This window comes from Balaenoptera acutorostrata, chromosome 8 (assembly GCF_949987535.1).
Source record: "Balaenoptera acutorostrata chromosome 8, mBalAcu1.1, whole genome shotgun sequence".
Lineage (NCBI taxonomy): Eukaryota > Metazoa > Chordata > Mammalia > Artiodactyla > Balaenopteridae > Balaenoptera > Balaenoptera acutorostrata.
In genome coordinates this window covers 99986108-100010727 of record NC_080071.1, presented here as the reverse complement: position 1 = coordinate 100010727, position 24620 = coordinate 99986108, and the positions used below count along the sequence as shown (strand labels likewise).

At 45.5% G+C, this 24620-nt stretch overlaps 1 protein-coding gene and 1 long non-coding RNA gene across 5 annotated transcripts in view; one reads left to right on the top strand and one right to left on the bottom strand.

Annotated features, from left to right (window-relative positions):
- The window catches only part of LOC130708667 (uncharacterized), a 66299-nt gene extending 53385 nt beyond the window's left edge, over positions 1 to 12914 (top strand). The window contains exons 2-3 of the long non-coding RNA XR_009008965.1: positions 10865 to 11053; positions 12311 to 12914. This is a non-coding gene — a long non-coding RNA (uncharacterized LOC130708667). The remainder of the gene's footprint in view (positions 1 to 10864; positions 11054 to 12310) is intronic.
- Positions 1 to 24620, bottom strand: part of ARHGEF4 (Rho guanine nucleotide exchange factor 4) — a 268556-nt gene that overhangs the window by 137258 nt on the left and 106678 nt on the right. For 3 of the 4 annotated variants that reach the window (XM_057550755.1, XM_057550756.1, XM_057550757.1), the window contains exon 2: positions 4361 to 7981. The exons of the other annotated variant lie outside the window; for it this stretch is intronic. In XM_057550755.1, coding sequence (XP_057406738.1) covers positions 4361 to 7981 — 3621 coding nt within the window. The remainder of the gene's footprint in view (positions 1 to 4360; positions 7982 to 24620) is intronic. 4 annotated transcript variants of the gene reach the window in all.

The window sequence follows — 24620 nt, the reverse complement described above, 5'->3', positions numbered from 1 at the left end:
CATCTCAGAGACCTAAATGTAAAAAACAAGTCCATGAAAGCTTTAAAAAAAGGTAATTTAGGGGATTCTAGTCATGACCTGGGGGTAAAGAGTAGATGAATACACTTGAAAACATTAAAATTAAGAACTTCTGTTCAGCAAGAGATACCACCAAAGAAAGAAAAAGACAAGCCATGGAGTGGGAAATGATATCGGTGGCACATTAACCAACAACGCAATTGTATCCAGAATATGTACAATCAGTAAGAAAAAGACAACCTCATTGACAAATGGACAAGAGATTAGGTCAGACACAGCCCCAAAGAGAATATCCAAATTGTCAGAAAGCATTTAAAGGGTGCTTAGCCTCTTTAGACATTGGGGAAATGCAAATTAGGACCACAGTGAGTTACCTCTACCCACCGAGCAGAATGGCTAAAATTGCTTTACAATATCAAGCAAATGTTAATGAGAATATGGGGCAAAGGGAACTCTTACAGAGGGAGTGTAAACTGGCACAATCACTTTGGAATAATACTTGGCAGTGTGTAGTAAAGCTGAAGATATGCATGCCCCAATGACCCAGCCATTTCACTCCTAGGAGGTGCACCCAACAGAAATGCATGTGCACGTGCAGTAGGCACCTGGGCACAAACTGTCGTAGCAGCAACAGCTGACTGACACACACATTGTGGTATGCTGATTTAAAGTCATTGTACATAATGATGAAAATAAAAGAACTTTAGATGCACACCACAAGGATGAGTCTTGACATAATTAGAGCAAACAGAATGGGTAAGGTTTAAAGGAATACATATGGTTGTATTTATGTAAAGTCCAGAAATAGGCAAAAATAAACTACATCGTTTGGAGGTACAAGTTAAGTAGTAAAATTATAATGAAGGCAAGGAAGTGAATATCATAGAAGTTGGCACAGAGCCTAGGGCCATTTAGGAGGAAGGATTCTTGGAGCAGGAAGGGTAGTCGTGTGGTGTTTCTTGACTCAGGTGGAGGTTACTCAGGGTTTGTTTCACAGAAATATATTATCTACACATTTGTGTGCTATGCTTTTCTGTATGATTCTGTATTTCTCAACTTAAAAGAGCTTTAAAGAAACAAAGTGCAGGATGTGAAATCTTGGAAAATTAAAGCCTCTATAGATGGCATGATCATAACTATGTTAAGTATATAAAATTTGTTTATAGAGTGAAATCTGGAAGTAAATTTAACAAAATGTTAAGAATGGTTGTTTTGGAATAAAAGAACTCTTGCTTCTCAAGAGCATTGTGGAAGGAAGAAATGGGAACACCGCTGAATTCCTTGCAAATTGCTCCTGCAATCACAGCCTGCTCTCCCAGGAGCAGCCACTAGATGGAGCCTCACCCCTAGCTCTAAGTTCAGTTTCTGTCCATTACTGCCCAGGGCTTCAGCTAGAGCAAACTTTTCAGAGCTTTCCCCACCCTCCCTTCCTGTGTTCATGTATCTGCCACTCTCTTTCCTTTGTACATGTTCTGATGCACAAGCATAAGAGGTCTTCTCACTCCTCCTGTGAGATTTGAAATAGAAAGAGGAGGAGGAATGAACATTGATCCAGTACCTGCTTCATGCCTGACCCTTTCCTGGGCAGTTTACAATCACCTCACTGCTCGCTAAACACAGCAGGCTGTCCAGGTGTTTGCTGAAACCCTCCGCACCTGCTCCGCCCGTAGACAACACCTCCTGAGCACAGGGACAATCTCAAGGGAATGTTGTTTCCCACTGTGTACATATATACACATATACATTTGTATGTATAGCACTATTAAGTCAGTTTTATGATTATATTATTTAGGTCCTAATAATCTTTTTCTACTACTTGATTTTACTCTGAGTTAACTAACACTATAATGTCTTTATTTTTCAATCAAGTTCTCTATGTATTTCAGATATTCAAAAATTAAAAGGAGCAATGAGCAGCTAAGTTGGAGAAATGTCAGGAAGTGGGCACTTTTATATCCTGCTATGTGTTAATGGTCACAGTCATTTCAGAAAGTAACCTGAAATCTATTCAAATTAAAAACACACGTACTCTTTGGGACCTCCCTGGTGGCACAGTGGTTAAGAATCCGCCTGCCAATGCAGGGGACATGGGTTCAATCCCTCGTCCGGGAAGATCCCACATGCTTTAGAGCAACTAAGCCCGTGGGCCACAACTACTGAGCCTGTGCTCTAGAGCCCGTGAGCCACAAGTACTGAGCCCACGTGCCACAACTACTGAAGCCCGTGCACCGCAACGAGAAGCCACTGCAATGAGAAGCCCACGCACCGCAACAAAGAGTAGCCCGCACTCTCTGCAACTAGAGAAACCTGTGCGCAGCAACAAAGACCCAACACAGACATAAATAAATTAATTAATTAAAAAAACAAAAAACACATGTACCCTTTGATTGTGCAATCCCTCTTTTATATCCTGCAGAAATAAAAGCATCAATACCTCTGGACATCTGATCAAGGATGCTGCTGCAGCATTACTTACAATGGCCCCAAACTAGAAATTGCCTCAATGTTAATCAATAGAAAAATAGTTAACTAAAATACTATATAGCCATACTATGAAATAGCATGTGACTTTCAACTAGGGAACAATGTATATAAAACCCCTCGAGGACTGTATTTGCAGTATTATTAAAGTAAACAAGATAGTTACAGAGTAATATGTGGGTACGATCCCACCGTGTAACCCTCTCTTCCCAAATCTCCCCCTTACAATCCTGTTTATGTATGGTGATAATGCAGATTACACACATAGACTGCTGACGTTATTTCCTTCTGTGGAATGGGATTGGGAGGTTTTGAAGGGAAATTGTTACCTTTTCTCTTCTACATCTGTATTGACTTTGTTTTTAACTTTACTAATAATAATTTTTAAAAATAAGTAACGCAACAAGGAAAAAAATGCTTGAAAGTTAATGTTTAACTCTTTACAGACGAGGACATATGTTGAATAAAGTGACGCAATTTCAGCCGGTAGTGATCACTTCTGAATGTCTAACGCCTAATTCCAGTGTGTTGGGAATACACCCTGTGAACTCCCACCTCTCCCAGCTCGCTTCCTCCTGAGCAGCCCACGCAGGGCCTGGAGGCCGCAGTGAGTGCCCCACGCCTGTTGGTTACAGCCCACGGGGCCCTCGAGGTTGTCCCTGTGCCCAGGAGGTGTCGTCTACGGGCAGAGCAGGTGCGGGGGCTTCAGCAAACACCCGGACAGCCTGCTGTGTTTAGCCAGCAGTGAGCTGATTGAGAAGGGGCCAGGAAAGGGCCAGGCACGAAGCGGGCGCTGGATAAACGTTCGTTCCTATTCCTCTTTCTCTTTCGACTCTTACGAGAGAGAAGGCCTCGTATGTGTGCGCATCAGAACCCTTAGGAAGGCTAGAGAGCCTGAGCGCAGGGGCGAGGGAGACCCTCGGAGCAGCTGGGTGGCTGACACCTGCCGCAGGCAGAGCGTGGCCGGCTCGCCAAAGGTGGGGCCTCGCCAGGACCCGGGAGGCAGCGCGCAGGGCGCCTGCACTTGGCCCTGCTCAGAGGCTAACGCTGAACCTGAGGCTCTTCCACACCAGCACAGCGCTGGGCACCTGGGAGACACTACACCTATTTGTCTAAAGAAGCAAAGGGGCGAGGGCACATGGTTGCAGGAGTGGACAGGGAAAACGGAGGTTTGCTTCCACAGTCCCAAGACTACTCTTTCTGGAATTTCCCCAAAGCTACCTCCTTCGGAGGGCAGCCTGACTCGTGAGAAATCCCAAGCTTGTATACCCTTTCTTGTGCCTGACCCATCACCCTGTTCCCCGTCGTGGGTGGACACCTTTGCTTTGGGGGAGAGACCATTTTCTTTTACTAGGAATTTCAGAAGCACCAATAATCTCTCTCCTTATACTGAAACAAATTCAACTGGATCAGGTTTACATTTTAAAAATAAACCCATAAATATACTAGAAAACAACGTGGGGAAATTTCTTTTTTAAATTTCACAGCGGGAAAGGATGAAGGCTGACATAAGAAAGCCTGCCTCAATCACCTGATACAAAATGGCCAAAGACTATGAACAGGCAGTTGATACCAACGGGAATTCAGACAGCTTGAATTATACAGGAAGAAAAGAGACCACACAAAACTACAATGAAATGCCAATTCCCACTTGTTAGTTTGGCAGATTCTAAGAAACTGGTCTGGCTGGGTTGATTCAGGTGGGGCATTCATGTGTGTAAGTGGGACGGCCTCCATGGAAAGCAGACTGGCCTTCCTTTTCCTTCTCTCCCCTCACTTAGGGAAATGTCATGTGTGGTCCCCTCCTTCTCGTGCCTTAAAAGGTAAATGAACAGGTTGGTGTGAGTCACAGATAACTCACCTCACTCCCAAGAAGGTCCTTAAGCGAGGGTGCTGTGCTCAGGCCACAGGGATGCTGGCCTCTTTTCTGGCTCTCTTTCTTCTGCTCACCCTGGTCTAGTGCCTGCAGAGAAAGTAGGAGGCTTGTCCAGGCCTTGGAGGTCTTGGGGCTTTCAGGGGCCTCTGAGCTGCTATCCACGTGGCTGGAGCTTCCAAGAGAAACCACTGAGATGGCCCTGCCCCTGCCAGGGTAGTGGAAATCCACCCGCTGGGCACCAGGCCTGGGGCTCTGGGGCTTGGGGCTCAGGGGCTTACAGGGCACGTCTTGGCTTCCATATAACAGGCAACAGGTGGAGCTGGAGGGAAGGGTGTGGCTGATCCCAGCCTGCTGCCTCCCAGGACGGGTGGGTGACAAAGGCCAAGACTTTTCAGGAAAGTTACCTGAAGGTAGGTATTTACCACCTTCCTGAGTGCCTGTACATTTGACAGTTGGTTCACTTTTTCTCCTGTTATCTGAAGAGACCACATGGCTGGATGACAAAGGTGTGGGGGAATGTGGGAGTGTCCAGTGATCTCTAAAAACATAGCTCTCCTTGTCCTCTGCCTGCTCCACGCAGTGGCTACTGGTGCCTAGTGGGGAAGGTCTGGGGAGATTCCAGATCTCCGGTCCTGTAACCAGGCTCACTAAGGAGGGCCTTTTGGGGCCTTCAGCATCTTTGCTTTTCAGAACTGTGCGCCAGGAGGTCTGGTGCAGCCTGCTGTTTTTCTTCTGGTCCTTGAAAGAACCTGGACAACATTCACCAGTGTTCTCTTTTTCTAAAACTCTTGACTCAAAAAAATTTGCAAAGGTCTTCTGAGCTGAGGCCAGCCTCGCGCTGAGCCTTTTCTCTGGGGTTTTGAGTCTCTTGGCGTCGCAGCTTTCTGAGGACTGTCTTCTGCTACCGAGGTCCCCACGCGTCTCCACATGGCCCCCGTGCGTCGGCCCTGCGAGCCCTCGGCCTGCGCCCTGGAAGCCGATCTCGGGAGAGGCGCTGGCGTGCGCGCCGCGGGGAGTCCTGACCGGGCCCGACGCGCTCTGCCCGCTGGCCGCCGGGGGCCGACTGTCCGTGCACAGCTCCTCGAGGCCGTTAGAACCCCCAGGGCGGCCCCCTCCCGGACTCTGGGCGGCCGAGGGCTTGCCTTTCCGTAAGGAGGTCACCTTGGGAAACGCCAGCCGCTTCCCGGGCTCCCGCGAGGCCTGGCGGAGCCGGCGGGGCGGTCCGGGCAGCCGGAGCGCACGGATGCGGGCAGGGGCTTGGGCGCCGGGCCGCTTGTCCGCACCACCCTCCGCCGCGCGCACCCCTAGCGTGTCCTCGGCGCCCCGGGCCCCGGGCGCCCCAGCAGCTTCCTCCCTGGCCGCCGGGGTCCCGGAGCTCTGGCTGGGCCCCGGCGGGTTCTCTTCCGCAGGCGCCCCCGTGCTCAGCAGGCCCCCTGCAGCGCGCCCTTGGGAAGACGTCTCTTCCCTCCCCGGGGGCGTCTCTTCCGAAGCCAATTGGGGGCTCAGAACTATCGCAAGCTCTGCGGCTGGGGCCACCTGCTGAAGAGCCTCGTGGTCACCTCGCAGTCCGAGGGCTGCCGGCAGCTCACACTCATTGCCGTAGGTTTGTGGTTTCCCAGCCCGGGAAACCACCCGTGGGGTCGCTCCAGCACCGCAGGGAGACCCTGGTCTCTCCTCCAGAAACTCACAGGACTGTGTTTCGGGAAGAGGACCCACTTTCCTCCTGGTGGCCTGCAGCCCTTTCTGCTCAAGAGCTACAATGACGGGCGTGCCCTTAGAAGACGTGTCTGCTTTGGGCTCTAGCCCGAGGCCCTCTGCCGAGGGTGCAGCACCACCCTCGTGCCCCTGGTCACGCTCCTCACCACCCCAGGGGCAGTGAGACACGGTGACTGCTGCGACCCCTGAAACACCCCACAAGGCACTTCTCGTGAAGTTGGGGTCTGCAACCACCACGTCTTCTGCTTCCTTTGAAGTGTCTGTCGTGCTTGATTTCAGGGTGGGCTCTGGAGCATCTGAGTGATTGCTGACTCCAGAGCAAACCCCCCAGCCTTTGTTGCACACCTGTGACCTGCTATTGCTGGGATGATGTGGGAACTTGGCTCTAGCAGGTGGCTTTCTTTTCTCACTGAGGATATACTTTGATGTGTAATGACTGGTTTGGTTTCCTGCCTCAACAGAAATGTCCTGAAGGTGCTTCTGTTTATCACTCACGTCCTCAGCATTTGGTGCCAGGCCAGCGCTTAGGGGTTCCTCTGTTCTGCTTTCTGGGCCGTGTCCCAACTTGCCCTCGGCTGGTACCGGCACTTCCTCTGCATTGCGGCTCACCAACTCCGCAGTAAGGCATGAAGAGACTGGGCAGGACCTAGAGTCCTGTCCTGACTGGTTTTCCAGCCAGAGACTTTCAGAGGGCGTGTCCTGAGAGGCCCTTTTCCAGCTAAGAGCCCTGGGTTCATACTGATCCTCCAAACCAGGAACCTTCCTTTGGGAAGCAGGAAGCAAATGAGACAGTTGGGTGGGCACAGGGTAAAGAGGGTGTTGTGTTCTTGGAGCCCGTTCTGCTTCTGTCGCTTCCTTCAGATGGCTCCCAAACTTCACAGAGTTCTGCCTTAGAGGACCCTCAGAGTATCTTAAGGGAAACTCTGCTATGGAATGGGCCCTGTTCAGCGTGGTCGTGTGCTGGCGGCAGTGCCTTGGGAATGCCTTGCCCTTGTCATCGGTCTTTTCTGGGGCGCTATGGCAAAGCTTGGCATGTAGGAGGCATGATGTCCCTAAAGGAAGCTGGCAGGTGGCATCAAAGCCGGGCTGGGAGCAGAGCAAGCCTGTGTTCAGTGCGGGGCCCGGAGTACTTCCCTTCCCTGTCCTGGCTCCCGGAGGGGCTGTGAGAGGCAGCTGGGTTTCCCCGTCCCTGTTGTGGATATTCGGCCAGCTCCGGCCCTGTTCACAGCACCAGAGAAGAAAGGGCCAGACCATTGGGATGCCCAGATAACTCTCAGACCTGGATTTCTGAAGAGAAAAGCCAGAGGACCCCCGGAGGTCTTGTCCAGTCACCGCCTTCGCTGGCGGGAGGCCGCAGCTGCCCGTGGGCCCCTGTGCACAGCCCCGTGTGTGGTCAGCAGTCCCTGCCAGCGGCGACTCTCGCTCCGGGCCGGCCACGTCCTCCCGAAGGTGCACGGCCCTCACTTCTCCAGCAACTGCAGCAAAGGCTCGTACCCCACTTTTGTAGGGCTCTTCCTTGAAGTCAAGGTACAGCTCTAGTTCCTCCTTTGGGTCAAGCCCAGGGACACCAGTTGAATGCTGCTCCTGAAGGGTTCCGGATGCTGGGGTGTCACGGCATCCCCTGCGTGCTTCTCTGTCCTCAGAGGTACCATCTGGAGTGAGGCAGATTACCCCTAGGAGGTCACCAGGCAGGGACTCTGTGTCGGAAGCACTTTCAAAGGGGTCAGTTTTTGTGTCTGATTGACTTTCACTCTGGTGGGACAGTGTCTCAAAATCATCGTGGTCTGTTTCCCGGCTCCATCCCTGTTCCTCTGGTTCTGTGGGAGAAGGGGGGAGCTCCTTGTCTTCAATCTCACCTTCACCTGGCAGGTGTACACTTGGCTCTGGAGTCTGGAAGGGCAAGAAGAGAGGAGTCACAGACAAGGCCTGAGGACATCTGCACACATGTACACTGCACCTGCCTTTGTCAGAAGGAAGAAGGTTCAGAAATGTTTCATTTGTTCCCCATGTGAAGAGAAAAACCAGAAGACCCCCTGGGGTCTTGTACAGTCACCGCCTGTAGGAAGAGAGCAGTAAATATGAAGAGCTACCTTTTATTAGCACAGAAAAGAAGAGACGGAGCCAAACCCAAACAGTAGGGAGAAAGTGTAGCACATAATTAAAGCAACCCTATTAAAAATCAGAATAGGTGGAATGAGCATGTGCAGTTTAAGTATGAACTGTTGTCTGAGTCATGGTGAGAAGCATATCTGTGCCTAATGTTTTCAGCAAGAAAGAGCAAATGAATATATGTTTGCTTTGTTTTCTGTTTGTTGTTATGTAACCAATTAAAGTCAAGGCTCTTACACTTAGAAGTGTTTTCTGAGTTAGGTTTGCTGCAGCCAAAAGAAAGAAAGAAAGAAAAAAAACCCACACAGAAGAATTATTGAAATTGCAATCATATTTTGGGATGTTATAAATGCCCAAGACAGCTTTGAGAACAGGAGGAAAAGTAGAGAACTTGTGCAAGTATTTGCAGAGTTTCCTTCTCTCATTACACATTTTTCAATCAACTTGTTATAATATCATTTATATGCATCCATTTAAAGTGTATAGATCCGGGGACTTCCCTGGTGGTCCAGTGGTAAAGAATCTGCCTTACAATGCAGGGGACACGGGTTCGATTCCTGGTCAGGGAACTAAGATCCCACATGCCCCAGGGCAACTAAGCCCACACACCACAACTACTGAGCTTGCGCACTTCAACTCAAGAGCCTGCGTGCCCACATGCTCTGGAGCCCACATGCCACAACTAGAGGAGAGAAAACCCGCAGGCCACAACTAGAGAGAAGCCCGCGTGCTGCAATGAAGAGCCCGTGCACCGCAACGAAAAAGATCACACATGCCTCAACGGAGGTCCCACGTGCCACAACTAAGACCTGATGCAGCCAAAAAAAAAAAAAAAAGTGTACAGTTCTGAGCATTTTGACAAGTGTATACACCCATGTAACTACCACCATGATAAAAATCCTGAGTATTTCCTTTTCCCAAAGAAGTCCCTGACCCTCCCCAGTCACTCCTCATCTTGAGGCAGGAGATAGATGGGCCCCAGGCTGAACAGCTGAAGTTTCTTCCCTGTGGACAGAAACTCCATAACAGCAGGAGTGAGAGAGGAGGCTGGGCCCCGCCCAGATAAGAGATAAAAGACCACATATTCCTCATTCTCGGTCAAGGAGACCTTCCCGACTACACGTGTGCAGAAAGGCTCCTTGGAGGTCAAAAAGGGAGGGGGTGCCGCCCCATAGTAAGTGATGCCAACATACCCACAGGCCTCTTCGCTAGAATCCACCTTGGCTAAGAGATGCGCACGCACACAGGGGAGGACCCTGAGATGTACCAAATACGGACTCAGAACAAGGCAAAGCAAGATGATTGGCCAAAGGAAACCCAGAAGCAATGCCCCATAAAAGTGATTCAAACTACCATGAGGGCGTGACTTTCTCTCTGAGCCCGCCCGTGTGTCTATCCACACGTACCCTTTTTCCTCCTAATAAACACTTCACTTGCTTCACTACTTTCCGTCTCTATGTGGAAATTCATTTCTACACAGCTGACGGGCCAGGGCCTTGTCACTGGCCACTGGTCCCTGGTGGTCTAGTGGCTAGGATTCAGCGCTCTCACAGCTGCGGCCTGACCTCAAACTGTGGCCGGGAACAGAAAGCCTGCTTCAAGCCTCTGCAGGCCGAGGCCACCCGAGATCAATCTCCCCTCTTCCTCCCTGTGCCCTGTTTCTGCCACACAGTCTAGATTTGCCTTTTCTAGTTTCAGATGACCAGAATATGCAGTATGTACTCTCTGGGGGCTGGCTTCTTTCTCTCAGCATAATATTCTAGAGATTCATCCACGTATCTTGGTTGTAGCATGTATTATACATACAACAACACCTTGAACTTTGTGATCATGCTGTACCCAGCATTCAGTTCTCAGACGCTCCAAAGATTCCCCAGGCCCGGAGTAGGACGATCCACTTGGCCCTACGTCTAGCTAAGGCTCCTTCGCACAAACTTGGTACAGAAGCCGTTCACTCAACCAGCCCTTCCCAAGCACAGATTCTGAGGACTTGTCATTAGAGGTTTCTCAAAATAAAATTGCTTTTAATCCTCTTTACCTAAGAGAAGAAAAGCAGACAAACACCAAAGCACATGATGTGTGAGGTATTTAAGCTACAAGGCAGATTCAGAAAATCAGAAATAATATGATACTATAGTTTCAAACATGTCGCAAAGCAGAAAGGAGTTGGGAATAGGAAAGGAAACATTAAAAGTCAAACCATTTGGAAAGCAGGGCTGTGTGGTGGCCATGTGATGTCCAAGAGGAGGGAGGAATTACGGAAGCCCCGGTCTCCCCCAAGTCCACTGCAGGCATGTGCTCCAGTGGTCCAACTCCCAGGTGGCAGGCCCCTCACTGTGTGGCAGGAACAACAGTCTCCGGCCTACAGGCTTCCCACGACCTGGCGAGGCCAAGCAGGTCCGGCCGTGAACATGCCTTGGCAAGCATGGAGGCCTGTGTAATGGCAAGTCTGTGCTTCGTGGGCAGAACAGTGAACAGGGAGCAGGGGTCAGCTACAGGCTTCTGCTCAGTACCTCCTGCTGTCAAGAGCCCCTCCGTTCCCTCACCTCGCCGACCCGTTATTAAACTGGGAAGGGACCCCTTGACCGTAGAGCATTTCCTCAGCCCTGTCATAGCTTGATGTCACCTCACAGACTCATATTGGCATCAATATTCACGTTTCAGGTCTAGAGAATTCCAGAGTCCCAAATTCCAAATGACCAATGATCTGGACATTGACTACGCCAAGATGTCAGAGGTCTCACTCCTGACCCCACCCCCTGCTCAGCATCGTGACCCAGGACACTGCCAGTTAAAGGAACTGTACTCCCTCCCTGGGTCTTGATGAGAGTCAAGCCTTTCTTTGACTTCCAGGTATTCGGGCAAGAGGTCTCACTCTGTTTCAATGAAAATAAAAAGCCTTTGTTGGGGACGGGGTGGGGGGGACCCCTCTAAACTCTCTCAGATTACAAAATTGGTATAGTCTGTGCAAGAGCACTGGAAATCCAGCTTTAATATTCCTTAAAGTGTTTAAATGCTGAATATGAAGAGTACATTTTTTAAAAAAGCATTTGATTTGGTTGAATATTAGATTCTAAATCTTACGAAGAAAGTTTTTTTTCCCCCCCTGAGTTGTTTCAGGAGTAATTCTCAAATTTGTAATTTCTCAGCACAAATCCATATAATTTCAAGGTTATCCCTAAGGGCTGGTCTGGGGGGGTGAATCTACAGGCAAAAGTGTTCTTTTTGCTGAAGCTCAGAGTTATTTCTGGGGGTTAGGGGTGGATCAGATTTGAATGTTTTTAAGCAGAAAAGCTCTCTTTATTTTGTCACAGGCCTGGCACTTCCTAATTGTCTTATCACTATAACTTTATGAGGCTTCAAACACTAGGGCAAGGTGTTTGGACTTTCTCCTGTAAGAAACAGAGAACTGCACTGCAGTGGGTGTTTGCACAGAGGGGTGAGGTGGTGACAGACAGTACATTAGGGGGTTGAGAATGGTGTTGACAAATGGGCTCCAGCACCCTGCCCCCAACCCTCCTTTTACTTCTTCCCTCACCTGCAGTCACCGACAACAAGCCTCTCTCCATCAGAATTCCTGCCCCCATCCCCCAAAGCACCCCATCTTCTTCCCTTTTCAAACTCCTCAGTAATACAATTTACATTTTATCTCTACACTTCCTCATCTCCCATTCAGTCTTTAAAAAATATTAGTATTTGATGACAAGACATATCCCTTCTAAATACAAATTCAGTTGCAAGCCATTAGTTTTAATAGGTGGTATTTGCATTATCTTGCAGTTCTATAGTTTTTCTAATTTCCATTATGATTTGCTCTCTGACCCATAATTTATTTAGAAGTAGGTTTTTGTTATCTTTTTGTTTCTGATTCCTATTGAATTACATTGTAATCAGAGTGTGGTCTGTAAGATTCTTTGAGATTAGTTGAAACTGGCTTTCTGGCACTGTACAAGCTCCTGTTGAAACCATGGGAATCATTAGTTAAATCCATGTCACTTGTAATCTGCCTTCATTAATCAAAGTCATTTTAGTCGTTGCTACAAAAGACTTGCATTTCCTCCCAGTGGCAATAAGCCTAAACAGTAAGATGTTTGCCTGTTTGTTTTGCAGATTCAGCTGTCTCGTTGAAGCTGAGCTGGTTAAGACCGCATGGGACCCCGACCCTTCTACGGGGCCTGCTCCAGCGTCCGCTCAGTGACCTTTTGAATCTGCAGAGGCGGACAGCTTAGTTACGGCTGCACAGAACTGCGATTATCACACCTTTTTCCAATCACCTTTCCCCACGCTGTATTCTTTAGCCAGTAAATACCCCGAGGCTTTCGGGAGGCGGATTTGAGATTTGGTCTGCCGTCTTCACGCTTGGCTGCCTGGCGAGTAAACGAATAAACGGTCTCCTGCTGCAAACCTCCCGTCTCAGCGTTTTGGCTTGCTGGCAGACGGCAAAACGGACCTGGTTCCGTAACACTGTTTCATAAGTGTTCCATGGGTGTTTGAAAAGATCGTGTATTCGCTACTTGTTCATTCAGGGTTTAATAATAGCTCATCAAGCTTGTGAAGTGTTAAATCCTTGTCAAATCCTCATAATTTGACTAGATTTTCATCTGCTATTAAGTACGGTGAAATCACCCACTGTAGTGCTGCATTTGTCAAGTTCCTCTTTTAATTCTGTCATCTTTCAGTTGACACGTTTCAGTGTTATGTTAGTAGGTGCATAAACAAGTTCTGGCTCTTTTTATTATTTCTAAGTAACTCTATCCCTAATAAAAGTTTCTACTTTTAAGGCTGTCTTCTCTAATAAACCTACATCAACTTTCTTTGGGTTAGTATTTGCCTAGTATATATCTTTCCATTCTTTTTTTTTCAGTCTTTCTATGTTCCTTAGGTGTGTTTTTCATAACTAACATATAGCTGGGTTTTCAAGATCCAATATTTTAATCACTTAACCAGAGAGTTTAACCAGCGAGCATTTATTTGGGTTTCTATCTATCACCATACTTCATTCATTTTAGCTCCGCTCCCCCTTTTTTTCCCCTGGGAATTTCCTTTTTTTTTTTTAATGTGAACTCAACAATGGTTTGTTTAAGAGCATATGTTTAAAGGAATGTATAGCTCTGAGAAACTGCTCCCGGGCTATAGCCCTCATTTTGCCCCAAATAAAACTTAACTCACAGCCCTCACGTTGTGCATTTTTCTAAGTTGACACTGCCTACCTTTCTTTCTTCCCTCCTCCTTCTCTCCCTTCCTTTCTTCCCTCTCTTTCACTATCTTTTTTACAACTTTATTGAGGTATAATTGACATAAGTAACCACACATATTTCAAGTGTACAGTTAAAGTTTGTGTGAAACCATCATACATCTGTGAAACCATGACCACGAGCAAGATAGTGAACATTTCTCTTGCTTCCAAAAGTTCCCTCATGCTTCTTTATAATCCCTCCCTCTCATCTCCCCTCCATCCCCAGGCAATCTTTATCTGCTTTCTGCTACTATAGATTAATTCGCATTTTCTAGAATTCCATATAAATGGAATCATACAGTATGTATTTTTTGTCCAGCTTTTTTCACTCAGCACAATTATTTTGAGATTCATCTATGTTGCATGTGTCAATAACTGGTTTTATTGCTAAGTAGTGTTCTGTTGTATAGCTATACCACGATGTGTTTATCCACTCACCTGCTGAGAGACATTTGAGTTGTTCCCAGTTTTTGGCTTTTCAAATAACGCTGTACAAGTCTGTACAGACGTGTGCTTTCATTTCTCTTGAGTCAATACTGAGGACCGGAATGACTGGGCCATATGGTAGGGGTATATGTTTAATTTCTTAAGAAACTGCAAACTGTTCTCCATCCCCTTTTACACCACCCCCAGCAGTATATGACAGTCCAGATGCTCCTCTCCCTTACCCACATCTGCTAGTGTCAGTTTTGTTAATTTTAGCCATCCTAGTATGTGTGAAGCAGTATCTCATTGTGGTCTTAATTTGCATTTTCCTAATGACATATGATGTTGAGCATCTTTACGTATGCCTTTTTCTATCTATGCATCTTCTCTGTGAAGTGTCAGTTCAGATTTTTTGCCCATTAAAAAAAACTGGGTTGTGTTCTTATTGAGTTGTAAGCATTCTTGATATATCCTAGATACAAGTCTTTTGTTGGATATATGTTTTGCAAATAGCTTCTTCCAGCCTGCAGCTTGCCTTTTTATTAACATTTTTTTAAATTTTAAAAGCAAAAGGTTTTAATTTTGATGAAACCCAATTCATGGATTTCTTTTTTTCAGATCATGTTTTTTGTGTGTGTCTAATTTTAAAAACTTTGCAACGTAAAGTCACTAACTTTTTCCTGTCATTTCTTCTAGACTGTGGTAGACAGAATAATGCCCCTTTTCACTGAAGGATGTCCATGTTCTAATCTCTTCTGGAGCCTATGAATGTCTAGAGCAAGAGGGACTTTGCAGATATGATTATGTTAAAAATCTTGAGGAGATTATCCTGGATTATCTGGGTGGGCCCAATGTAATCACAAGAATCCTTATAAGAGAAACACTGAGACAGGAGAGTCAGGGAAGGAGATGTGATGAGGGAAGCAGAAATCAGAGTGATTCAAGGAGGGGCTACAAACCAAGGAATGTGGGCAGCCTCCAGAAGCTGGAAAAAGCAAGTAAACAGATTCTCCCCTAAGAGATTAGATCTCAAATGTTATCACAACAAAAAGGAAATGAAAATTTCCCCCCTAGAGCCTCCAGGAAGGAGCATGGCCCTGCTGACACCTTGATTGTGGCCCAAGTGATTGTCTGACAGTGCGAGTGTGTAGCAACGTGGCACGAACAGGAGGCCTGTGTAACACGTAACCATGACGCCTTCCAGAAAAAGGACCTGGGCTTCTCTAGGGGCAGAGAGTGGGTTACAGGTCTGTTTTTCTCTCTTGCCTTAGTCTACACTTCTGTCAATGGCTCCACAACACCAAGTGTGCTTATCTTACTAGATTTTGGGGAAATGAAGTAAGGATATCAGAGCCCTCTGAAAATTCTAAATATTCTCCTAAACTCTAAGATATATTGACCACCTCATGTTAAACATGGAGACTAAACACCCCATTCTGTCAGTTCTCTTCACATCAGCTTGCTCACAAATACCTTGGGGACAGAAATTATATATCCTGCTATCGTATGTCTTGTTATCCCCCATAGTATCTAGCAGAAGCTTGGTACAGAGTAAACAAAAAGAAAATATTGGAGAAATGTAGAACTATACAGAATCACCACTGCAACGATGATTATTCTAACTCTGTGGCTGTGAGCATATAAACATTTTATATCCACAGGACATTTTCCCAAATGTGATATTCAAAGGTACATTCGGATTTACATGCACATCTTCCCATTATTGTGTGCACTAGAACTGCGCCAACAGATACAGTATCTTCTTGTTTTGAGTTTTCCAATTTGTGTGAGAATATTTTAATACAGAAATGAAATATTTTATTATTCTACTTGAGTAGAGAAGATTTTTGTTGTTGCTGTTTTTGTGGGTTTTGTTTGTTTGATTTTTTGTTTTCTTTAGGAAACTCACTCAAATAATTGGAATTAAACTGCAGTTCCTCTGAGACCTCCGGCGAGAGGGGTGACTCTCCTCGATGTCGTCTTCTGGTGGTTCAGGAGGCACCGTGATGCCTCCAGGGCATAGCTCAGGGCATGGCACACGAATGGTAAGATTTTTCCAGTAAATGTTTGTCAGGTGAATAAGGAAACAGAAGGCAGTGACAGTTACACGGTGTGGGGTGGGGAGAGGCTAAAGCAGAACCAGAGGAAAGTTGAGGAGGTCAGAGGTACCCAGAAGTTTTTTTCTTGCCTTAGTTTCGGAGCAAGTTTCCGTATTACCCACAGTCACATTTGCTCACTTAGCAAACCTCACTCCTCACAAAAGTCTGACATTTGAACCTGAGCTAATCAGGTTTACCTTTCACTCTCTGAAAGATGTGGGTTTCCAGGTCAATTATTCACACTGACAAGGTTCCAAGGAGGATGTATTATTCCCTACACTGTCCAAGGACTCAGGCAGTTTCTACCTCATTGCACCTAAAGTACATACTTCTCACCCATTTGTTAGACAAGGTGACAGGACTTCTACCTGGAACTCCTTTCAGGCAGTCAATATGAGTTACAATATGATCCTGGGAGTATTACTGTTATGTTTATTTAAGAATATTTCTAGAATCCCAGTTGGCCTTTCCCCTTAACTAGCCCCAATTCTGTACTCTCAGGCTGGATTTCCACATACATCAGAAACTATTTTCAAAGGTCCTGTAGTTACCTGCTGCTTTGTCTGATTTTTCTGGGAGAGCACGGATTCATTTGCCAAATTCTGGATTCAGGGTTGCTTAAGAAGTTGCCATTTACTAGGAACTACTATGGGCCAGAAACTGCATCAATAAAAGACACACAAAACAAAGCCCCTCCTATCAGAGCAGCTGTGAACTAACAAGGGAACAAGCACTACACAACTAGCAAGGGTGCAATGGTATAAACAAGAACTGTCCACACATAGGAAAATGAGTAATTTCAGGGCGAGGAGGGTTCCAAAGGGTGTACATTTGAGCTGTGATGTGAGTGATGGCGTTTCAGGGGCACCAGGGGGAGAAGTGTGAAATGGGGAGTGGATGAGTGAGTAAGGCCACCGTGGGGCTGAGTCACAAACACTGGTCCTCAGGGCTCTCCATTTTTTCTAAGTCAAATCTTTGCTACCCTGCACTCATCTTTGCTACCACACCTCTGTCTTATCATTTAACACATTGTGTTGCACTCATCAGTGTCATTTAATAATATCAAAGGCTGGAGGTGCCCAGGGAACCAAGCAGACCTCGTCACTGCCCCCATGACACACACAAACACCAAACAAGGACACACATGTGTAACTACAAATTGAGAGGAGGGCTAGGAAGCGAGAAAGCCCAAGAGGTTAGGGAAGGGCTCTGCAGGAGGTGATTAAGCAGAGTCATGCTTAATGATTAAGCTGAGCAGGGCCAGCCCTGGGAATGGGTGGGGAGGAGAACATTCCAGGCTGGGGGACAGGCCTGTGTGAAGACTCTGAGGTCCAGAGACCTCAGATCGAGGGAACCAAAAGAGTGGGCCACTGTGACCTCGTGCTGAGGGGAAAAAGAGGCAAAGGCTGGTACTGTGGGACTTGTAGGTGGGTTGAGGAGTTGGATTTTGTTCTGAGTTCAAAGACGAAGCCAATAAAGAGTTTAAAACAGGGGGTAACATGATGGGGAGTATCTTTAAAGTCACCCTGGCTGCTGTGAGGCCAGTCAGAAAGTTACCATAGTCATTCAGTTTTCTTCTCTATTATGCTCTGGTGTCTCAAGGACGGGTGGGCCCCCAAACTCTTGCACCACTGAGTAACTCAAGTTGTGAGAAAGTAGCCCAGATTCCCTCCCCAGTGGGAAGTGGGCATTTAATCACAACTTTGAGAGGTTAAAAAAAATCAGTGACACTCCTTGTGATGAGAATTTGCAGTTGTGACAAAGTATTGCCACTGACCTCCTGTGTGACTGTAGGTGGCTTACATCCTCTTTCTGCACCTAAACATCCTCATTTGTAAAGGAAGGCACACGAACAGATTAGCATTTTAGAAACTGCATTCTGACTGCACCTTCTGCCCTGATATGAAAGTGAGTTCAAAGGAGCATCGCTCCACCCTTATAATGAAAAAGCCAAATTAATCTCACATTCAGAACTATTTTGCAGCCATCACAGAGCTGAGGTTGCAGAGCAAACTACTTGGTCCCAAAATATGCAGAAAGACAGGCATCTGCAGGGAGAGAGGAAACCCAGACATTCAAGGCCAGTATCAAATGATCTAACATAGGCATAATTGGAATCTTAGAAGGAGAAGAGAGAGAGAATAGGGCAGAAGAAATACTTGAGTCAGTAAGTCCAATAATTTCCCCATATTAGCCACAGATATTAAAACCACAGATCCATACAGTTCAAAAAGGATAAACACAAAAGAAAAAAATGTTCACACTTAGGCATATCATACTCAAACTGTTGAAAACAAAAGACAAAGAGAAAATCTTGAAAACAGCTAAAGTAAAAAGAAACAATACACAGAGGAAAAAAAAGATAAGCATTAGAGCAAAAATTTTATCAGAAACCATGCAAGCCAGGAGACAATGGAATGACATCTTTAATCAGCTGAAAGAAAAAAATATATTCAGTAAAAGAATCTTTCAAATATGAATAAGAAAGACTTTCTCAGACTAACTGAAACCAAGGGAATTAATTTCCAGCAGACCCACTGTATAAGCAATGGTAAAAGTTCTTCAGGCAGATGGAATATGATAGCAGACTGAAACCTGGATCTACACAAAGGAATGGAGAGTGCAAACCAGGAATAGAAGAGAACGTTCTTAACCTGATAAAAGTTAACTACAAAAAACATCATACTTAGCGTTAAAACCTGAGTGCTTTCTCCCTAAGACCTCAGCAAGGCAGGATGTGTTCTCTCACCACACCTAGTCAACATTGAATGTTGAAGTCTTAGCCAGTGTAATAGGACAATAAAAAGAAATAAGAAGAATGCAGATTAAAATGGAAGAAACTGAACAGTCTATGTGTAATTTTCTATATAGAAAATCCCAAAGAAATTAAAAAAGAAACCTCCTAGAATTAATAGGTGAGTTCAGCAAGGTGGTAAGATATAAGATCAAGAAACAAAATAAATTGCATTTCTATACACTAGGGGTGAGCAATTAGAATTTGAAATTAAAAAACTGCATTTACAATAGTAGCCAAAAATTATATCCCTAGGTATAAATCTAATGAAATATATTCAGGATTTATATACTGGTATTTCATCAGCATGGTGGTGAAAGAAATCAAAGAAGACCTAAATAAATAAAGACAATATGGTGTTTATAGATTTCAAGATTTAATATTACTTAATGTAATTAATATTAAGTAATATTGCTATTATTAAGAAACCAATTCTCCCCAATTTGGAACAATCTGAGTAACAAAATAAATAACCATATTATTGAATTATAACCCAAAGGATAGAATAATTACCCATAAGCCCATATTGATGTGAATAAGTGATTGAATAAATAAAAATCAGGGGAGAAAAGCAAGCTCTTCCTTGCAGAAAAATTCCAATTAATAAATGTGGAAGGAATGGGGAAAATAGAAAATCACCATTACAGCACCAGTAAGAGTTGCATCAGGGAATATCTACAATGAATACTAAAATTATGTGTAAGGAGTGATCAAAAGGGTCATACTTTGACTGAGTAATCTCACTTGAGAGATTCCACCTTAAGGAAAGATTCTGCAATGCGACATGTTCATGGAAGTGCTATTTGGAAGATTTAAAAAGGGAAATAACTTGTGTTCAACAATAGGAAAATAGTTAATCAAATTAAACAATATGTACTCAATGGAAAATTACACAGCCATAAAAATTTAATTCATAAAGGCTATTGAATAGTAGAGGAAATATATAATAATGCAGGCTAGAATTTTATGTATTATATAAGTCATTTAAAAAATACAAACAAACAAACAAAAAAACCCTGAAATGAAACATACCAAAGAAACAACATTTTTGTTACAGTCAAAATTATTTCTTCTTCAGAATTGTCACATCAAGTTGGTTACATTACCATTTTATAATTTAAAAATATTTGGAAACAATTTGATTCCTTTCATGTAATATGAATTATAGGTAATTCTGTTAATAATTCAAACACACCTTCAGCTCCAGTAGAAAGGGCCTTCTACCTTCCCCATAGTGCTTAGTTGCAAGTCCTGATATGCAGAATAATCTCAATCGATATTTGCATACTGATTGATTTCCAGTATTCATAGCTATAGGTGTCACCTCAAGAGTGTATAGTGCTTGTTTCTCTTCAAGTGACAGCTTTGATCTCATCAGTGGGGAACCAAGACTACCAACCCCACCTGGCAGTAATGAGGTGGAACTCTCCACCCCCTGCCAGAGTAGTGCCAAAGGAGGTCTGCTAAGTCACAAGGTTTAAGTAAGGTCTAGAGTTTGTTCCTGAGTTTTCTTTTTATCTCCCAAATATTCTGGGCTGGGAACCTGGAACCATCAACAGGCAGAAAGAAAGGAAGGAAAGAAAGGAGGGAGGGAGATGGGGAGGAGGAGAGAAAGATGAAGGAAGAGAAGGGAGAAAAGTTTGCTCTGCTTCATTTGTATGTTTATGGAGGTGACTGAGTGATGACACGGAGAGGCTAATGCCATTGAAAGAAGATTTAGATTATGTACAGCTTCCAAGAGAAAGAGGCACGCCATGCCACAGAGGGCCACATGGGGAAGCACCAGTGTTGGTCAGGAGGTAGAAGGAGCAAGGGGAAAGCCTAGGCTAGAGCCTTTATTGAGGTTTCTGAGAGAAAGACAGGACAAAATAAACAGCTTAGGACTGGCAAATTTGAATAATTACAGCAGGCTCTGGGATAGTGGTTGGCCCTGGGGTGATTTAGGGCAGGAAGAATATTGGCTTAGTGTGTGAGAGTTTGATAAGGAGGTGGCTCAGAGCATGGGCTCTGGATCTTAGGGAAGGTGTATACAACTTTGGCCATTAGTTTGGTCCTATAATTAATGGATGCCAAATAGAAAAATCCAGAATCTAAGAAAACACAGAACACTCTCTGTCCAAAGTTCCAGGAAGGGAAAGCCCAGCAGGGCCTTAGCAGGAAAATCTACCCCCAGTGGCAGCAGTGTCCTGACTTGCCTACAACTGTAGCCACAAAAGATCCCAGGTACGCCAAGCCATGACCTCCCCATCCCTCAGCTAACAGCAAGAACAGGCCAATCTGTCAACAGCAGAACCTGGGCAAGCCGAACCACCCCCTGCCACACAACTGCCAGGAGCAGGTGTACCCTCTGCCTGCACAAGCGGTGTCAACAGTCCTGGTGTCTTCTGGTCCTCTACCCAGCACCAGAAAGCAACACAGCACTGGTATCTCCCAGTCCTCCACCCAACAGCAGAGAACCTCCCAGACCCCATGGCTTCAGCCCTTCCCAGTGGCAGAAGATGTCCCAGCTAGGCACTTTTTTCTACCAATGGCATCAGAATAGCATTGCAAAAGCTCAGAAAACTAAACTGTCATTGGAACTGCAGCCAATAAAATAGGCCAGACCTACATACTGAATCTAAACAGGGCAGGGGGCTTCCTTTGTGGTGCAGTGGTTAAGAACACACCTGCCAATGCAGGGGACATGAGTTCAAGCCCTGGTCCAGGAAGATCCCATATGCCACGCAGCAACTAAGCCCGTGTGCCACAACTGCTGAGCCTGTGCTCTAGAGCCCACAAGCAGCAACTACTGAGCCTATGTGCCGCAACTACTGAAGCCTGTTGCCTAGAGTCTGTGCTCTGCAACAAGAGAAGCCACCACAATGAGAAGCCCGTGCACCACAAGGAAGAGTAGCCCCCGCTCACTGCAACTAGAGAAAGCCTGTGCAGAGCAATGAAGACCCAACACAGCCAAAAAAATAAATTAATTAATTAATAAATTAATAAAAAAAAACTAAATAGGGCAAATGCTTGCTAAAAGAGATTTAAATAGGATCAAGAGTCTCTTAACATGAGACTCTTCCTGAAGATGGCAGAGTAGGAGGATGTAGAGTTCATGTCTCCTCACAAGTAGGGAACCTGCTAGGTGCTGATGGGGGACCTCGGACACCTAAGGGGATGGGAATAATCCCTGTGTGACCAGGTAGGACGTGGGAGGGAAGGAGCGGGGGAAGAAAAGTGGAGGTGGGATGGGACCAGTGCCCTTCAGTGGGGGCTGGGGGAGAGGAGAGGCTCCTATGCTCAGAGGGGCCCACTCACAGCGAGGGGATCAGCAGGCATGGAGAGGGACCTTTGGGGGACTGGGGGATTGGAGGGGAATGAGGCCAGTGTCACTCCTGCCCACTTGGGCCCTGGCAAGCCTGCTGGAGTCCTGGGCCTGAACCCCACCCTGGGGCCCCCACAGGCCACGTAATTCCCAGGCTTAAGCCCCCACACCAAGGCCTCTCCAGCTGTGTGGGTCTCGGGCCTGAGTCCTGCCTCCAAGGCCTCTGCTGGCCACACAGGTCCCAGGCCTGAGGCCCCCCCGACACCCCTCTGGCCACATGGGTCCCACCTGAACCCCGCCACTGCCAAAGCCTCTTCTGGCCATGAGAGGCCTGGGCCTGAGTCCTGCCCCTGCCATGGACTCTTCTGGCCACATGGGTCCTGGCGGACCTGAGTACTGCCCCCCACAAGGCCTCCGTGGGCCAAGCGGGTTTTGGTGGGCCTGAGCACCGCCCCCCATCAAAGCCACCTCTGGCAGTGCAGGTCCAGGTGGAATGAATGCAGCCCCCCCTCCAAGGCTTCTTTCAGCTGTGCTGGCCTCTGTGGGCACGCCTGTGGAGGCCTGTGCCCCAGCTGGCCTGCATGGGCACATGTGTTCCAGGCCGGCTTCAGGAACAGATGCTGGTGAGAGGAGCACATGCAGAGGTGGGGCTGACACAGCAGGTCCAGAGACCTACCTAGAGGTCTTGGAGCCCTACTGGGGAGGTGGGAGTTGGCTGTGGCTCACTGTGGGGACAAGGACACTGATAGAGGAGGCACAGGGAATTTTTTAATTAAAAAAAATTTTTATTCTTATCTTTTATTCGATTGTGTTTTTATTTATTTATATTCATATTATTTTTTATTTTTTTTTGCTGTTGTGGCTCTGTTTTGTTTTGCCATTGTTTCATTTTTATTGTCATGTTTTCTAATATATTTTAAAAATTTTCCAATTTTACTTCACATTTTATTCTTTGTTATGGTTCTGCTCTTTTCTGTTCGTTGTTTTCTTTTCTTTTTTTTTTTTGCCATGCTGCGTGGCTTGTGGGGTCTTGGTTCCCAGGCCAGGGGTTGGGACTGAGCTCCTGTGGTGGGAGCAAGGAGTCCAAGCCACTGGACTAATAGAGAACTTCAGGCCCCAGGGAATATTAATTGGTGTGAGCTCTCCCAGAGGTCCTCATTTTGGCACTAACACTCGGCTCCACCCAACTGCCTGAAAAATCCAGTGCTGGACACCTCAGGCCAAACAACCAGCAAGAGAGGAACACAGCCCCACCCATTAAAAAAAAAATGACAAAAAAATATGTTACAGATGAAAGAGCAAGGTAAAAACCTACAAGACCAAATAAATGAAGAGGAAATAGGCAATCTACCTGAAAAAGAATTCACAGTAATGATAGTAAAGATGATCCAAAATCTCGGAAATAGAATGAAGCACAGATTGAGAAAATACAAGAAATGTTTAACGAGGACCTAGAAGAACTAAAGAACAAATAGTGATGAACAATACAATAACTGAAATGAAAAATACACTAGAAGGAATCAATAGCAGAATAACTGAAGCAGAAGAACAAACAAGTGAGCTGGAAGATAGAATGGTGGAAATAGCTGCCAAGGAGAAGAATAAAGCAAAAAGAATGAAAAGAATTGAAGACAGTCTCAGAGACCTCTGGAACAACATTAAATACACCAACATTCTAATTATAGAGGTCCCAGAAGAAGAAGAAAAAGAGAAAGGGTCTGAAAAATATTTGAAGAGGTTATAGTTGAAAACTTCCCTAACATGGGAAAGGAAGTAACATCCCAACTCCAGGAAGTGCAGAGAGTCCCATACAGGATAAACCCAAGGAGAAACAAGCTGAGACACATATTAATCAAACTATCAAAAATTAAATTCAAAGAAAAAATATTAAAAGTAGCAAGGGAAAAGCAACAAATAACGTATAAGGGAATCCCCATAAGGTTATCAGCTGATTTATCAGCAGAAACTGCAGGCTAGAAGAGATTGGTTGGATATATTTAAAGTGATGAAAGAGAAAAAATCTACAACCAAGATTACTCTACCCAGCAAGGATCTCATTCAGATTTGACAGAGAAATCAAAAGCTTTACAGACAAGCAGAAGTTAACAGAATTCAGCACCACCAAACCAGCTTTACAACAAAGGCTAAAGGAAATTCTCTAGGTGAGAAACACAAGAGAAGAAAGAGACCCACAAAAACAAACCCAAAACAATTAAGAAAATGGTAATAGGAACGTACATATTGATAATTACCTTAAATGTAAATGGATTAAATGATCCAACCAAAAGACACAGACTGGCTGAATGGATACAAAAACAAGACCCATATATATGCTGTCTATAAGAGACCCACTTCAGACCTAGGGAGACATATAGACTGAAAGTGAGGGATAGAAAAAAGATATTCCGTGCAAATGGAAATCAAAAGAAAGCTGGAATAGCAATACTCATATCAGATATGATAGACTTTAAAATAAAGACTGTTATAAGAGACAAGGAAGGACACTACATAATGACCAAGGGATTGATCAAAGAAGAAAATATGACAATTATAAACGTTTA